Source organism: Diabrotica undecimpunctata, chromosome 1, assembly GCF_040954645.1.
Source record: "Diabrotica undecimpunctata isolate CICGRU chromosome 1, icDiaUnde3, whole genome shotgun sequence".
Classification (NCBI taxonomy): Eukaryota; Metazoa; Arthropoda; class Insecta; order Coleoptera; family Chrysomelidae; genus Diabrotica; species Diabrotica undecimpunctata.
The window spans coordinates 147,655,785-147,672,697 of record NC_092803.1 but is presented as its reverse complement, the minus strand read 5'-3'; the positions used below and the strand labels follow the sequence as shown (position 1 = coordinate 147,672,697).

Sequence of the window (16,913 nt, the reverse complement as noted above, 5' to 3'; positions counted from 1 at the left end):
TGAGTTGGGCCTGTATGCTCTGCAATTTGGCGAAAGGTATTATGATAATTATCATCAACGTTTAATAAAACATTATATTTCACGTTTTACGATACCTCCATCCATCATTTTAAATATTTTTTAACATGGACAGTTTATACCGAAGAAAGTTTACTTATTTCTCTCTATTAAAGTATTTTATTTTTATAGGATTTTTATCAACGGAAGATAATGTTATCCCCGCAAACTTAGGCCTTAAAGATCAGTTAATGGTTCTTAAATGGGTAAATCAAAATATCGAACTGTTTGGTGGAGATCCTGCAAAAGTAACTTTGGGAGGTCATAGTGCAGGAGCAGTTGCTACTGGATATCACATACTTAGTAAAAAATCAAAAGGTAAGTTAAAAACCTTCAAAGTATGAGTTACAAAATAAATTTTTCTAAAAGTAAATAGTCTCTCCTATGAATAAGATAGATTATATAATTTATATTTATACATATATATATATATATATATATATATATATATATATATATATATATATATATATATATATATTCTGGTTACTGGGAATTATATCTTAGACAAACAGAGTAAAATAAGAACGTCGAAGGAATATCTAGAAAAACTATAAGACCAAAGAGATAACACCTATGAGCTAGAAGCAGAGGTAAATGATAGACCAAGAACATTACAGCAGGAAGTTTATTCCGCAATAACACAGTTAAAGGATGGCAAAGCGGCAGGCCCTGATCTGATAATATACAAGCGGAACTACTCAAACTAATGGACAACGAATCAATAGCAATAATCGCAAAGATATTCAACAACATATACAATTCTGGAGAAATACCAACAGAATGGCTGAAATCTGATTTTATTGCACTTCCAAAAAAAAGGAACCAAAAATGCAAAGATTACCGTACTATAAGCCTTACGAGTCATTTCCTAAAATTGTTCCTAAAGATAATTCGTAAGGGAATCTACAAGCAGTGTGAAAGTCAAATTTCCCCCAACCAGTTCGGGTTCACAAATGCTGTTGGTACTAGAGAGGCTTTGTTTTCAGTACGACTTATTCCAGAGATGCAGAGACGTCAACTGCGACGTATACGCATGTCTGATTGATTACGAGAAAGCGTTTTATCGAGTACAGCAGCCCAAGATGATGAAAATACTAAAAGAAACAGGAATTAACAACCAAGATCTGAAAATAATTAGAAATCTTTACTGGAATCAGACAGCAAATCTCAGAGTTGAAGGTAAACACACTGACTATGTAAAAATCATGCGTGGAGTGAGGCAAGGCTGTATTTTGTCTCTTCTATATTGTTCTGAAGCTATTTTCTTGTGGCATTTTAAATTAATTAATATTTAAATGGGAATAAGCCACAATTAAAGGTTAAAATACATTTATTGACGTTTCAATTTCCACTTCGGAAATCGTTCTCAAAATACAAACATTAGTGAATTAGTGAAACAAAAAACTAATGTTTGTATTTTGAGAACGATTTCCGAAGTGGAAATTGAAACGTCAATAAATGTATTTTAACCTTTAATTGTGGCTTATTCCCATTTAAATATTAATTGTCTCTTCTAATCTTCAATATGTACTCTGAAAGAATATTTATCGAAGTTTTGCACGAAACTAAAAAAAGTATTCTACTAAATGGTTACCGGCTAAACAACATCAGATATGGAGATGACACCATAGTATTTGAGGATAACTTAGAAGACCTACAAGTTCTTGTGAACAAAATCACGTATTACAGTCAATAATATGGACTCAATATAAACGTTGAGAAGACAAAGCTTATGATATTTAGCAAGAAAATAATATCAGAAAGTCAACTCTACGTCAACCAATCCCCTGTAGAACGAGTGACGTACTACAACTACCTCGGCACCATAATAAATGAAGAATGGACCAACAACCAGGAGATTAGAGCACGCATCAGAAAAGATAGATCCACCTTTAATCGGATTGGGACCTTCTTCAAGAGTCACAACTTGTCTTGATACAAAACTAAGAATGCTGCTATGCTACGTCTTCTCTGTCCTTTTTTATGGTGTTGAATCGTGGACCTTGAACGAAGATATATGCAGAAAACTGGAAGCATTTGAGATGTGGCTATATCGAAGAATGCTTAAGATCCCGTGGACTGACCGAGTCACAAATGAAGAGGTCCTCAGAAAAATAAATAAGAAGCGAGAGGTACTGGCCACCATCAAATCTCGAAAGTTACAGTTCTTCGGACATAGTATGCGAACTGAATTCAGATATGCTCTCCTTCAAGCCATCCTGCAAGGAAAAATATTTGGAAAACGAGGTCCAGGAATAAGAAGGACATCTTGGTAAAAGAACCTAATAATCTAGTTCAATACAACATCTGTGCAGCTTTTCCGCGCTGCTGCAGATAAGATAAAGATTGCCATGATGATCGCCAACATTCGTAACGGATAGGCACATCAAGAAGAAAAAGAATATATATATATATATATATATATATATATATATATACGTCAAATTATTCTAATAATTCTAATATTATATATATATATATATATATATATATATATATATATATATATATATATATATATATATATATATATATATTGTGACGATTAGGGTTTATAGAAAATAATTTATAAGTTATATACTACATAATATTAGATATAAAAAAGTATTTGATTATTTTAAATAAGTTATATACTAGAGAATTTAATAAAAATATATTTATGTGAGGGCATTTTTAATAAATTAGCATATAATAATTGTAAAAAGTTGTATTTTAATATTGTAAATATATATAAGTGAGCTATGTGCATAGGCAACCAAAAATACTCTCGGAGTAATTTGACAGATAGAAATTAATCATAAGGGAATATAAAGTGGGGTTATATAATATATTGTTTGAAATGTGTATTTTATTAAATTAGAGTGTTAGTTACTAATTTAATTATATATTCTGATCTGAAAAGCCTAAATGTAAACAAAATTATTAATAGAAAAGAATGGAATTCTCTGGATCTCCGGAGATGGCCATGTTTGCGAAATGGTTTGTTCCAGAAAATTCATACAAGTATGAAATAGAACAAATTGGAACATGATCTCTTACCAGATGGTTCTAGAAATCCGAAAACATATAAATACCCGTGATTTGGATTCAAGAGGGCAGTTTTTAAGTTTTTAGTCTGAAGTCAAGCAGTTTTTAAGTTTTTAGTCTGAAGTCAAGCAGTTTTTAAGTTTTTAGTCAGAAGTCAAGCAGTTTATTATGAAAGTTAGTAGAAGATAGACACAATTAATTAGTGAAGTCAATTGTTCACAGTTTTAGTAAATCAGTCAAGCAGTTTTATAAGAAAGATGAAAGTTAGTTGGAGATAGTCCAATTGTTTAATATAGTGAGTTAAATGAAGATTAAAAATTATGCATATAATTTAATGCACATTTATAATTATACACAAATAATTATTGAAGATTAAAAAAAGTATATTGGAAGAAATTAAATTATATTATGGTTGGAGATTAGTATAAATCAACTTATAATAATTGGATATTGGTATATTGAAAAGAAGAATAAATATAAATGCTGTTTGCTGGTTTGGTTGGTGGTGTATAAATGCTGGTGAAGAAAACTATATCTTAAATTGGTAGAAGCTGATAATTGGAAAAAGTAATTTCACAAAAAACAAGGATAACTGAAGTACGAAGACATTCAGTGGTGATTAGAATCTATATAGTAGAAAACAGTTCATTTAGGCATTCAGTGAAAGAAAGGTACAAAATTTTGTTAATATAATTTAGTTAGTGTCATAACAATTTCAAATTTGAAGATAGTTTGTTTAAATTTTACATTGTCTATAGAATTTAATTAGTTTTATAAGAATATTAAATTAAAGATAGTTTATTTTAAATTTACATTGGCTAGGTTAGATATATATGTGTGTTTCATAATAGTTATAATAAAGATAATTTAAAAAAGTACTTACAAGCTAATTCTTTGAGAACCGCGATAAAAACCCTATATTATTAAAAATACTCATTGCTCATCATTCAAACAAAAAAAACACATCATAACAATTTGGCACCCAACGCGGTGGCTCTCTATTTAAAAGAATTAGTTTGGGAAGATAAGTGCTCTCATATAATTAAATTAATTATCAGTAGAAAGAAAAAATTATAGATTTTATTTTTAATTATATTTGAACAAGTAAAGTCTCAAAATGTCTCAAGGAAAGAAAGGTACAAGAAGCAAAAAGAATGAAGAAGATGTGGAAGTAGAAACACAACCTATACAAGAGGAGAGTTTAGTTCAAGTTCCACAAGATACTGCAGAAATGAATCCAGAAAGAGAGGAAAATGTCAATATGGCAGCTTTGATGTCATTAATGATGCAGATGAACAAGACAATGGAAGAGAATACGAAAAAAATGGAAGAGAATTCAAAAGAAGTCAAAGAGGACATGAAAAAAATGGAACAGAAATTGGAAGAGAATTATAGAAAATTAGAAAAGAAAATAGAAGATAATAATAATAAAATTGTAAAGCAAATAGAAAAACAAATGGATAAAAAACTTCAAACTGCAGAGAAAAAAGTAGCAAATGAAATAAAAAGTATACGGAATGACTACAAGAAAAGGATAGAAAATGAGAGGACAGAAGTAAAGAGGATTATTCAAGATAATAAAATAGATATAGAACAGAAAATAGAGTTGGAGAAATGTAACTTAGAAGTAAAAATTAATGAAGACAGGAGAAACACAGAAGAAAAATTAGACGATATACAACAAAATATATAAATAAATAGTAATCAAATAAGAAATGTGGAACAGAGAATAGATGATATTTCACAAATGAGAGACATAGGGAGACCTTACTTAAATTTAACAAATGAGACTGGGATTAAATTCTCTGGTAATATAAAAAATTTGCATCCTAGAGTATACATAAATAGTTTAAAACATAAATTAAGATTTGTGAATAATATTAATGATATTAAAGATTATATTAGAGTGACATTAAATGACAATGCAGCAACTTGGTTTGCTAGTATTGAAAATGATTTAGATAACTTTCAAACATTTGAAAATAAATTTTTAAATTATTATTGGGGTGAATTAGAGCAAGCAAAGTTTAGAGAAATTCTATATTTTGGAAAGTATAATCAAAATTTAAAATCAAATATGGTAGATTATGCATTGAAATTGATAACAGTTGCAAAATATTTAGAACCACCACTTAGAGAGGATGAAACAGTCTTAAATGTATCTAGACATTTTGATGCTGATGTTGTGCAAACCGTAACTGTACAAAATATTCAAACAATAGATAGTTTTATTAATTTTATTCAAAGAATACAAAGAGGCAATATGACAAATAATAATAACAACAGAAAAAACAATAATAACTTTCAATATAATAAAAATGATAATCAACAATATAGACAATCATATAACAATAATACTAGGTATGGTAATAATTTACAAAATTTTAATAATAATAACAGTAATCAAATTAGACAAAATTGTAATAACAATACTAGTTATAATAGACAACATTTTAATAACAGTACTAATAATAATAGACAAGATTTTAACAATAGAAGAAATACAGAGCGACCTAACTATAACAGACAGGTAAATTGTGTTCGAAGGAATAGAAGCTGCGAAGACAGGGAACGAAGTACTACAAGGCAGGAAAATGTGAGTAGAAGTCATAGTAGAGAAAGACATAGGACATCAGATCCAAGTGGTCAGATACAATCTGACAATTCTAATAATCAAAATTTTGTGCAGTAAACTTTCTGAATTACAAGTTAGGCCATTGCTATTATGAAAAACCTTCTGAATTTATTTCTTTAGATGAAGAGAAAATTATTGAATCTATTAATTTAATTTATATAAATGCTTTGGCCAAAAATAAAATGATTAAAATTATGATAGATACTGGTTCAGAAAGTACTTTAGTCTCGGAGAATTTTATTTTTAATACATTAAAATTATCAGATATAATAAAGATTCCAAAAATTAAAATTGTTGGTGCAAATAATAAGAAGTTGGGTGAAATTGATAAACTAGCCAATTTTAAAATTAATATTCTTAATAAAGAAATTAATATGCAAGGATTTATTGTCAAGGATTTATGTGTTGATATATTAATGGGAAATGATGAATTGGAAAAGAAGAAAGTAAAGATAGATTTTGAAGAAAAAATGGTAACTTTGGAAGGGCAAATAATTAAATTTATGCAGAAAGATGAGGTAGAAGAAGGAATAAGAGTTGATAGGATATTATTAAAAGAAAATAATGATGTTTATGAAGAAGAAATGTATTTTGATGATAGGGCTATGTCCCAAAAGAATGTAAAGAATAATTATTGTAGTGAATATTTAAGGAATGGAAATTTTAAGCAGATGGATGCCTACGAGGCGGAGTGCGTAAAATTGGAAGCAAGGAATAATGAGTACATAATGAAGAATAATTTTATTTGTAAAGAAGAAGATATAATGAAAGTTTTAAATTGCCCTGAAGAATATAAATCGATAGTCATTTCCATATTGCAGCAACACAAGGGACTTGTCAATAAAGAAAATAGAATTGCACAAAATTATATCCATAGTATAAAAGTTAAAGAAGAAAAAGATTTTAAAACAAAATCATACCCAATACCATATAAATACAGAGAAGAAGTAAACAAAACAATTAATAATATGTTAGAAGATGGGATCATTGAGAAGGCAGACACACGTTTTATTAACCCCATAGTAGTAGTACGAAAAAGATCAGGTGAAATCAGGTTATGTTTGGATGCAAGGAATATTAACAAGATTACTGAAAAGCAATTTGAAGCACCAATGAGTATAGATGGAATACTAGGAAGAATTACAGGAATGTCATTTTTCACTAAAATCGATTTACAGCATAGTTTCTGGTTAATACCTCTAGAAAGAAAAAGTAGACAGTATACAGGATTTCAGATAGATGGAGTAGTATATCAATTCAAAGTAGTACCATTTGGACTTCAATCATCTTGCAGTGCTCTATGTAGATGTCTTCATGATATTTTGGATCAATATGAACATTTTGTAATTCACTACATTGATGATATATTAATTTTTTCTAAAACAGCTGAAGATCATGAGAAACACCTAAAAATTATAATAAATAGATTAGACAAAGTTGGACTAAAAATAAATCAAGAAAAATGTACATTTTTTCAAAAAGAAGTCATATATCTAGGTTATAAACTTAACACTAAGGGAATCGAAATGGATCCAGAACGGACACAAGTCATTCAGGAATATAAAACACCACAAAATTTAAGAACTTTAAGAGGATTTATTGGAATAATTAATTATTATAAAAGGATGATACCAGATCTAAGTATAAAAGAAATTCCATTACTTGAACTACTGAGAAAAGGTGTAAAATGGAGATGGGATCAGAGAAGAGAACTAGCATTCCAAGAAATTAAAAACATTTTTCTGTCAAATTTGAAAATATACTATCCTGACTACACACAGCCATTCATATTAAGAACAGATGCATCAATAGAGAGATTATCAGGGGTATTATTACAAATACATGATGGGGTCGAATACCCAATACAATTCATTTCAAGAATTACAAAGCCACATGAAAAAGGTTACTCAGTTTCAGAATTAGAACTAGCAAGTATAATACACTGTGTCACAAAATTAAGATTTTATTTGTTGGGTAATGAATTTACAATAGAAACAGATCACCAAGCTTTAACGTCTATATTAAATAACAAATATGGAAACAGTAGAATACATCGGTGGAGTCTAATACTTAGTGAATACTGCTTTGAAATCAAATACATTTCTGGAAAATCCAATATAGTGGCAGATGCTTTATCAAGGTTAGAAAATACACCACAAAAAGGGCAGCGAACAATAAAAATTGGATTAAATCAATTAGTAGAAAATACTGGATTATATTCTAAAGAAGAAATTATAAGAGATCAGATCAATTTGAGTGAAAAACAAAAAGTCCTTAGGAAAGATGGAGTATATTATAAAATAATAAATGGCATAGAAGTATATGTAATAACTAGAACTTTAGCAAAGAAAATATTGAAAAATTTACATAACAATTATATGCATATTGGTTCAAGAAAGCTATGGATGCTATTTAGGAACAATTATTTTGCAAAGAATGACATAAGTATAGCAAAAGAAATTACTACCCAATGCCCAATATGTCAACTAAACAAAGAATTAAAAAAAAAAAAAAAAACTTACTGATAGATCCATTTCATAGATAGATGGTAGATTTTTTTGTTGTGAATAAATTTGACATCATACTTGTTGAATTTTGTACATATGGAAATTGTTTGGTACCCTAAAAATCATAATTTGGGGTTAGATACAGAATTGATTGTGTAAATGTCTTTATAAAAAGTGTAAAACTTACCAATTTATATTGATGAAAGTTATTTTGAATGGAAATGATTCCTAGATTTTGTTTATAAATAAACAGAACACAATATCCATTATATTTTAATTAAGGTTATATTTATTCTCTCCATTTGACATGACAGTTTGACCATAGAATAGCCGAACTGTGATCCGTTGTTCTCTGTTTTGACATAGACAGCGAACAGGGATGTATTTAACACATTTAAAAAAAAAAAAAAAAAAAAAAAAAAAAAAAAAAAAAAATTTTTGATTTATTAAATTTAATAAGGTATGAGAAAATTAATATTTAAAAAAATAATAAGTAAATTATTTATTTTAAATATTATTTTTGGGGTATTGTGACGATTAGGGTTTATAGAAAATAATTTATAAGTTATATACTACATAATATTAGATATAAAAAAGTATTTGATTATTTTAAATAAGTTAAATACTAGAGAATTTAATAAAAATATATTTATGTGAGGGCATTTTTAATAAATTAGCATATAATAATTGTAAAAAGTTGTATTTTAATATTGTAAATATATATAAGTGAGCCATGTGCATAGGCAACCAAAAATACTCTCGGAGTAATTTGACAGATAGAAATTAATCATAAGGGAATATAAAGTGGGGTTATATAATATATTGTTTGAAATGTGTATTTTATTAAATTAGAGTGTTAGTTACTAATTTAATTATATATTCTGATCTGAAAAGCCTAAATGTAAACAAAATTATTAATAGAAAAGAATGGAATTCTCTGGATCTCCGGAGATGGCCATGTTTGCGAAATGGTTTGTTCCAGAAAATTCATACAAGTATGAAATAGAACAAATTGGAACATGATCTCTTACCAGATGGTTCTAGAAATCCAAAAACATATAAATACCCGTGATTTGGATTCAAGAGGGCAGTTTTTAAGTTTTTAGTCTGAAGTCAAGCAGTTTTTAAGTTTTTAGTCTGAAGTCAAGCAGTTTTTAAGTTTTTAGTCAGAAGTCAAGCAGTTTATTATGAAAGTTAGTAGAAGATAGACACAATTAATTAGTGAAGTCAATTGTTCACAGTTTTAGTAAATCAGTCAAGCAGTTTTATAAGAAAGATGAAAGTTAGTTGGAGATAGTCCAATTGTTTAATATAGTGAGTTAAATGAAGATTAAAAATTATGCATATAATTTAATGCACATTTATAATTATACACAAATAATTATTGAAGATTAAAACAAGTATATTGGAAGAAATTAAATTATATTATGGTTGGAGATTAGTATAAATCAACTTATAATAATTGGATATTGGTATATTGAAAAGAAGAATAAATATAAATGCTGTTTGCTGGTTTGGTTGGTGGTGTATAAATGCTGGTGAAGAAAACTATATCTTAAATTGGTAGAAGCTGATAATTGTAAAAAGTAATTTCACAAAAAACAAGGATAACTGAAGTACGAAGACATTCAGTGGTGATTAGAATCTATATAGTAGAAAACAGTTCATTTAGGCATTCAGTGAAAGAAAGGTACAAAATTTTGTTAATATAATTTAGTTAGTGTCATAACAATTTCAAATTTGAAGATAGTTTGTTTAAATTTTACATTGTCTATAGAATTTAATTAGTTTTATAAGAATATTAAATTAAAGATAGTTTATTTTAAATTTACATTGGCTAGGTTAGATATATATGTGTGTTTCATAATAGTTATAATAAAGATAATTTAAAAAAGTACTTACAAGCTAATTCTTTGAGAACCGCGATAAAAACCCTATATTATTAAAAATACTCATTGCTCATCATTCAAACAAAAAAAACACATCATAACAATATATATATATATATATATATATATATATATATATATATATATATATATATATATACTTATCTTTTTTTCTTAGAAATTGAACAAATTTTTAAAACCTTTTATTAGGAAATGTTGATTTATGCGTATTAGTAGTAATGAATTTTTTGTGACAACATTCACATTTAATTGGTAGAAAACGGCTGAAATGAGAGGGATACGACACAACAGTTTTTCTGATACGACGGTGCTAATTAGCAAAGTTTTTAAAAAGTAAATTTTGTAAAAAGTTGTGTTTTGTGTTTATGGAAAGAGTTTCAACTGTAATAACAGGCAAAAGAAGCAAGCACACGAATAATAAATCAGCTCAAGGGTAAATTGCCGCAAGTGTGTTGCTGGGGGGCGGGCAGTGTGGTAGTGGAGAAGGTTCAACGCGAGCACATACTTTACTCACTTCACTCACAGCACGTTCACGAGCGTAACGATGACGAGATCTGCATTTATTTATTAATTCAAGTGTCCATAGATAAGACCAAGGACCCCCCTAACACATGCTCGCGTCCCCAGGGGTCCGCGGACTACAGTCTTCTTGGTCACATTGCCCTTTTTTAATATACATTTACGTATTTTTTAGGACTTTTCAGATCGGCCATAGTTCAAAGCGGTACGCCGCTGATGAGTTTGGGTTACATTGCCAATCCCAGAAAATTTGCTTTTATGGTAGGAGAAAAATTAAGTCGAGACTTTCATTCTTCAGTAAATACGTCACACGATTTGCTGAAATTGTTACGGAGTCTCCCCGGGAAAGAAGTAGCCCAAGTTCAATTAGAGGTAGGTGTTTTTATTGGGGTTTATAAATATTTAAATTAATTTTTATTCGGTTAACGTTAATAATAATAAGAAGGGGGGAAATGAAAAGAAAAACAAGAAAGGGAGTAAAAACTAATATAAATAATGATACAATAACTGCAGAAAAGCTAAGTAGAGGATAATAAAGGATAATAAAATACAAGCTGTACGTGAATTTTTATACAACATTACATGTCTTTACAACATATTACAGAACAAAACATAGCAAACAAAACAAAGCTAACAAACAAAGCATAGAAAGATGCAGTAAGACATGTAATAGAAGAAGAACAAAAAATGTGGGATCTTGATAACATAATTGATGCGACCGTAGAAATACAACCGCTAATTATTTACCCTCAAGACGACTCATATTCCGAAGTTGATCCTATTTATTTTGAATTTTAATAGTTTTCTCATCGTAATTATATAAGGTTAGTAATAGTAGTTTTAATCGTAAGGTATTAAAGGGGAAAGGCGCAAAATGTCGCCTGTCAAAATGTTCAATGTGTTTTAAATGTATCCATTTTGTTTTTCAAATCCTGAGAAAACTAAAAAGCATTTTTGAAAAATTTAAAGGCAGAATGAAATATTTATTAGAATAAATAAAAAGTTTCTTTTGCATGCAATATTTTCAATTAAAAATTATAATATATTTTTTCTTTTATTTTCACCCCTGTTACATAACATATTAAAATAAACATTGTAGAAGTTTTCAGGGACTTTCTGCCCTCGGTAATAATGTAATCTTTCATTCTGCGTTTAAAATTTTCAAAAATATTTATTAGTTTTCTCCGGATTCGAAAATAATGGGTAGATTTAAAACACATTGAAAATTTTGCCAGACATTTGGCGCCTTTTCCCTTAATTAAATAAATGTATCTTTTACAAATGGCAAGAAACTTTTTATTTTTGAATAAAATAAAGAAGTTTTATTAAAACAAAAATACAATTTACATAAGTACAATTTAAAAAATATATTTATTTAGTTCAAATAAATGTTTCAATCATATACTCTAGGACATTGGTCGGTCATCTGTAACCAAAATACCTTCGTAATCGAATTATAAGGTTGACTGCTGTATTGTATTCCTTCAGATACAAGCTAGGTTAGTCGAAAACATCTTAAACCGTCAGTTTAAAGTTGGTTTTTACTATAATATCGTATTACCTATCCTCTCTGTATTTCAATTCTCTAATTAGGGTTAAACTTGTAGTGGCTTCTCTAGGCTCCCTGGACGTTTATTTAGGGCCGGTTTCACCAACGACAAATAGCAGTCTATTCAATGAATAAATTTATTCGACCAATAAAACTGACATATCTGCGTTTCACCAATGTCAAATAAGACTTGTTCTATGAATAAATTCCAAATAAGTTATTAGTCCAATATCGGCCAAATAAATATTTATTCTTCGAATAAGTTGACCGCCAACCTCACTTTAAATATCAATAATAAAGAAAATTCATTAGTTTAACTTAAAATTATCAACAATGTATTGGAGGTAAACGTAATTATATCACACAATTTGAATTTTGTATACATATATATTTATTTTAGATTATTATCTTCATCATCATCATCCTCTGATGACGGAAATAAGCAGCGAAGGAAAAGACCACGCTTGCAGCTGCAAAGAAGAAACCCTTTTGCTGAATTTGATGATGTGGACTTTAAAACTAGGTTTAGAATATCAAAGTTCTCCATTTTTTTCTTTAAATAATTTTTGCTCCTCTCGCGTTTTTTGTCCATTTTCACAAGTTTCAGATTCGCAATAATTTACAACCACAACAAACAGATTTTTTTGATATAAATTATGTATTGAAATTGACAATTATTATTATTTTGACAAATTAATCAACCAATATCAAATATTATAGATTATGTATATGATTACAGTGAAAAATAGTGCGATGCGCTTGGCCAAGCACCTAAGAGGTGGAGGCCAAGAGAGGTGTCAACGAGTACAGTCTGTGGAAAATCATTACACTTTGAACTTATTCGACGAATAGCTAACTGTGGATTACAAATAGTTATTGAAACGAAATAAAATTTATTCTACTAATAAATTTTATTCGACGATTAACTATTCAGTGATTTATTTGTTGTTGGTGAAACCGGCCCTTAGTCGCTAATATTTTCTTCGGTATAATACTCATAATATAACATACTCATAATATGACATCTACATTTAGTACTTTCTCAAAATACTCCTTCCACTTAATTGCAATTTATTTTTTCATCTTTTACTAATGTTTCATGTTTGCTATAAAAGAGGTATTTTTTCTATTGCGTTGCTGTTATTTCTAACTTCTTGGAAAAAATTCTTACTTTCTTTCTGTAGGTATATATCGCATTTCTATTTTCTCTTTTTTTTTTCAATGACTTTGGTTTTTTTGATCTAAAGATACTTTTTGCCGTTCTTCTTTTCATTCTTTCATCTGTAGTCTTCTCCCCTTCCTTTCATATCTGTAGCATTTTTTTTCTATCTGTAGCAAACCACTCAGTTTTATTTGTTTTTGTTTTTCTTGGAAATACATTTTTTGCTGCTATTTCTGTAATTTTTTCTATGCTTCTTCCCCTTTCATTTATACTCCCTTAGGTTTCATGCAGGTTGTATTTTGCGATTGTATCTACAAATTTTTGTTTACATTTTTCATCTTTTAAGCTGTTGTATATTTAAAGGTGCTTCTAGGGTTAAGCTGCTGTTATTTCTTCTTCCAAATGATTGATTAAGTTTTGAGATTACCAGGAAATGATCACTATCGGTAAGATCTTGTATCGGTAACTCAATTTTTTTCATATTCTATTTGAATAACCACATGGTCTATTTGATTTGTATATTTACCATTTGGCGCTAGCCAGGAACCCTTATGGATGTCTTTAGGCACCAACTTTGTGCTTAAAACAAATAGTCCTTTTATTGTTGCTAATTTATCTTTATATCTCGTTTTGGTAATAAGTTAAAATAATGTTCTTTATTCGTAATATGCCTCTTTTTCTTCCTCCTCCTTATCCGCTCTTAACGGATGCGTAATCCGGATACTTATAAAATGTTCTTTTTTTATTCTAAGAGTGCACATTCTCTGTGCGATTGAATTAAAACCTTTGGATTCCTAAATAACAGCAAAGGTGAGAATGGAGAAGGAAGACCGGAGCATACGGCCCAGAAAATAACAAGCCTTAAACAATAATTTTATGACCAACTACAAGTAGTGGATCAAGTCAGAGGAAAGATGATAATATTGTGATAATATATCAAAAACATAACGAGAATGTTAAAAACGAAAATAGAGAACTGATGATAAACTTCTGCACGAATAATAAACGTAGAATAAACAACATATTTTTTTAAACAAAGACCAACACAAATATACATTTAATAACACCCATGGACAAAGATCTATAATAGATTATGTTATAACCAACAGAGATATACATGCATCGAAAATAATCGACGTAAGATGCCTCAACTCAGCAGATGTAGGTAGAGACCATAGCCTAGTATTATGTAAAATAAGAATCATCCTGAAATATTTCACACCTAAGAAAGTGGCGTCAACATAAGCAAAATCAAAGAGAAAACGATAACATCGAGGAAAGCTGGAAAAAACTCAAAAATAACATAATTAACGCAGCAACAGAATCACCTGGAGAGAGGAAAGTAACGAACACTAACATATCAAAAAGGAAAGCACCATGGTTAAGAGAGGAAGTGAAGATAAAATGTAAAGAAAAGAAGAAAGCCCTTTACAATACAGAACTCTACAAACACAACAGGCATATAACCACTATAAACGAATCAAAAATGAAACAAATGCTTTAGTTAGACAAATAAAAAGGGAATACTGGCAGAGCTTCTCAAAACAGATGGAACAAGACTTCTACGGAACATAAAAAGAAATATGGAGAATAGTCAGAGGGCAAAGAAAAGACATCAACGAACTTATAAAAACGAAAGACATTCAGAAGGAAACAGGGGTAGACTACTTTCGATCCTTATTTGCTAAAGATGACGATAATGAACCACCAACACCAGAGGTGACGACAAACGAAGAAATAAATATTGATGAGGAAGAGATAAAGAAAGAATTAATGAAATTACAAAATAGAAAATCACCACGAGAGGACAGAATACCGAACGAACTCCTAAAGTACGAAGAATCAGATCTCATCAAACAACTAATACAACTAATCCAAAAAATAATATAACAAAACAGAATTCCTCAACAACGAAGATCAAGCATCCTAATACCTTTCTTCAAAAAGGGAGACAAATCGAACCCGGAAAATTACAGAGGAATTCATTAATTAAACACAACACTAAAATTAACAACTAAAGTAATAACAAATAAACTGAATGAAATTACAATACTAGCAGAAGAACAGCAAGGTTTTAGGTCGGGAAGATCATGCACCGACCCGCCGAAGCGCAAGAGAAATCGTTAGAATACAACAAATCGGCATATCCTAAGAAGACATTTGACCGGGTCAAATAAAAGACATTACCCACTAATTCTACGCAAGAGAGATACCTCTATGAATAATCAAAACGATCGAAAATATCTACCAAAACAACACAATAAAAGTAAAAGTAGAAGAACTAACCGACCCTATTGAAGCTGGCAATGAGATAAGACAGAAAGATTCCCTGGGTCCTTTATTTTTTAACCTGATTATGGATGAAATAATAAAAAAGTAAGAACTAAAAAAATACAAAATGTGACAAAAACAACTTAAAATAATCTGCTATGAAGACGACGCAATACTACTCTCTCAAAGTGAAGATGATTTACAACGTATACTGCACCGATATAATATAACCGCCAGAAAATTAAACATGTTTATTTCCCCAAAAAAGAGAAAGTGCTTGGTTATAACAGCAAATTTGCTAACATGTAAATTGGAGCTGGAAGATCAGATAATAGAACAAGTGATGGAGTTTAAATATCTAAGCATCACATTATCTAGCTACGGAAAGCTCGAAGCTGAAGTAAAAGATTAGGTGAATAGAACAAACAGAGCCACAGGTTACCTGAATGAAACAATATGGAGAAATGAAAATATTGGGAAAGAAATGAAAGGCAGAATTTACAAAACAGTCATTAGACCAATAATGACATACGCGGCAGAAACACGACCTGACACAGAGAGGACAAAAAGGATGTTAGAAACAGCAGATATGAAAACACTTAGAAAAATTTATGGTAAGACACTATGGGACAGAACTACGTAGATGCAAGGTGGAGAACATCAAGAACTGGATAAGAAATAGAAGAGTAGAATGGAATGATCACATAAGCCGAATGACAATAAATAGACTAGTAAAGGCGGCAAGAGACGGTTCCAAAATAGGAAAACGATCTGTAAGAAGACGACGAAAATGATGGAACGACAACTTACTGGAGGCACATACAAAACAGATAGAGTCATGTCTACCTAAAAAGAAGAAGAATAAGAAGAATTCCTGAATAATCTGTCTTCACTACTGTCTTTAAAATACGAAAGTGACACATTTCCTAAGAACGAATTATTAGTTTATTATATTATATATTATTACATTATTATATATATATATATATATATATATATATATATATATATATATATTATATTATATATTTTATTTCGACTATTTAAACTACATGTTCAGAACATTTTCAAGTTCCCTTATGTATGTCTTTGAGGGGGAATCTGAGGGGAGTCTTTTTTATCATCCTCTTTTTCTTCGGTTGGTGCGTAAATAATCATAATGCTAATATTAGCAAACTTCACTTTTAGTCTTATTTGACATATTCTGTGATCAATAGCCCCAAAGACAATTAGGCTGTGTTTAATCCTGCTCCTCACAATAAATCCGGTACCA

The 16,913-nt window shown here is 29.4% G+C and overlaps 1 protein-coding gene across 6 annotated transcripts in view; it reads left to right on the top strand.

Moving 5' to 3' along the window:
* Positions 1-16,913, top strand: part of LOC140440619 (esterase FE4-like) — a 61,656-nt gene that overhangs the window by 17,149 nt on the left and 27,594 nt on the right. For all 6 annotated transcript variants that reach the window (XM_072530992.1, XM_072530987.1, XM_072531001.1 and 3 more), the window contains exons 5-6: positions 190-375; positions 10,834-11,030. In XM_072530992.1, coding sequence (XP_072387093.1) covers positions 190-375; positions 10,834-11,030 — 383 coding nt within the window. The remainder of the gene's footprint in view (positions 1-189; positions 376-10,833; positions 11,031-16,913) is intronic.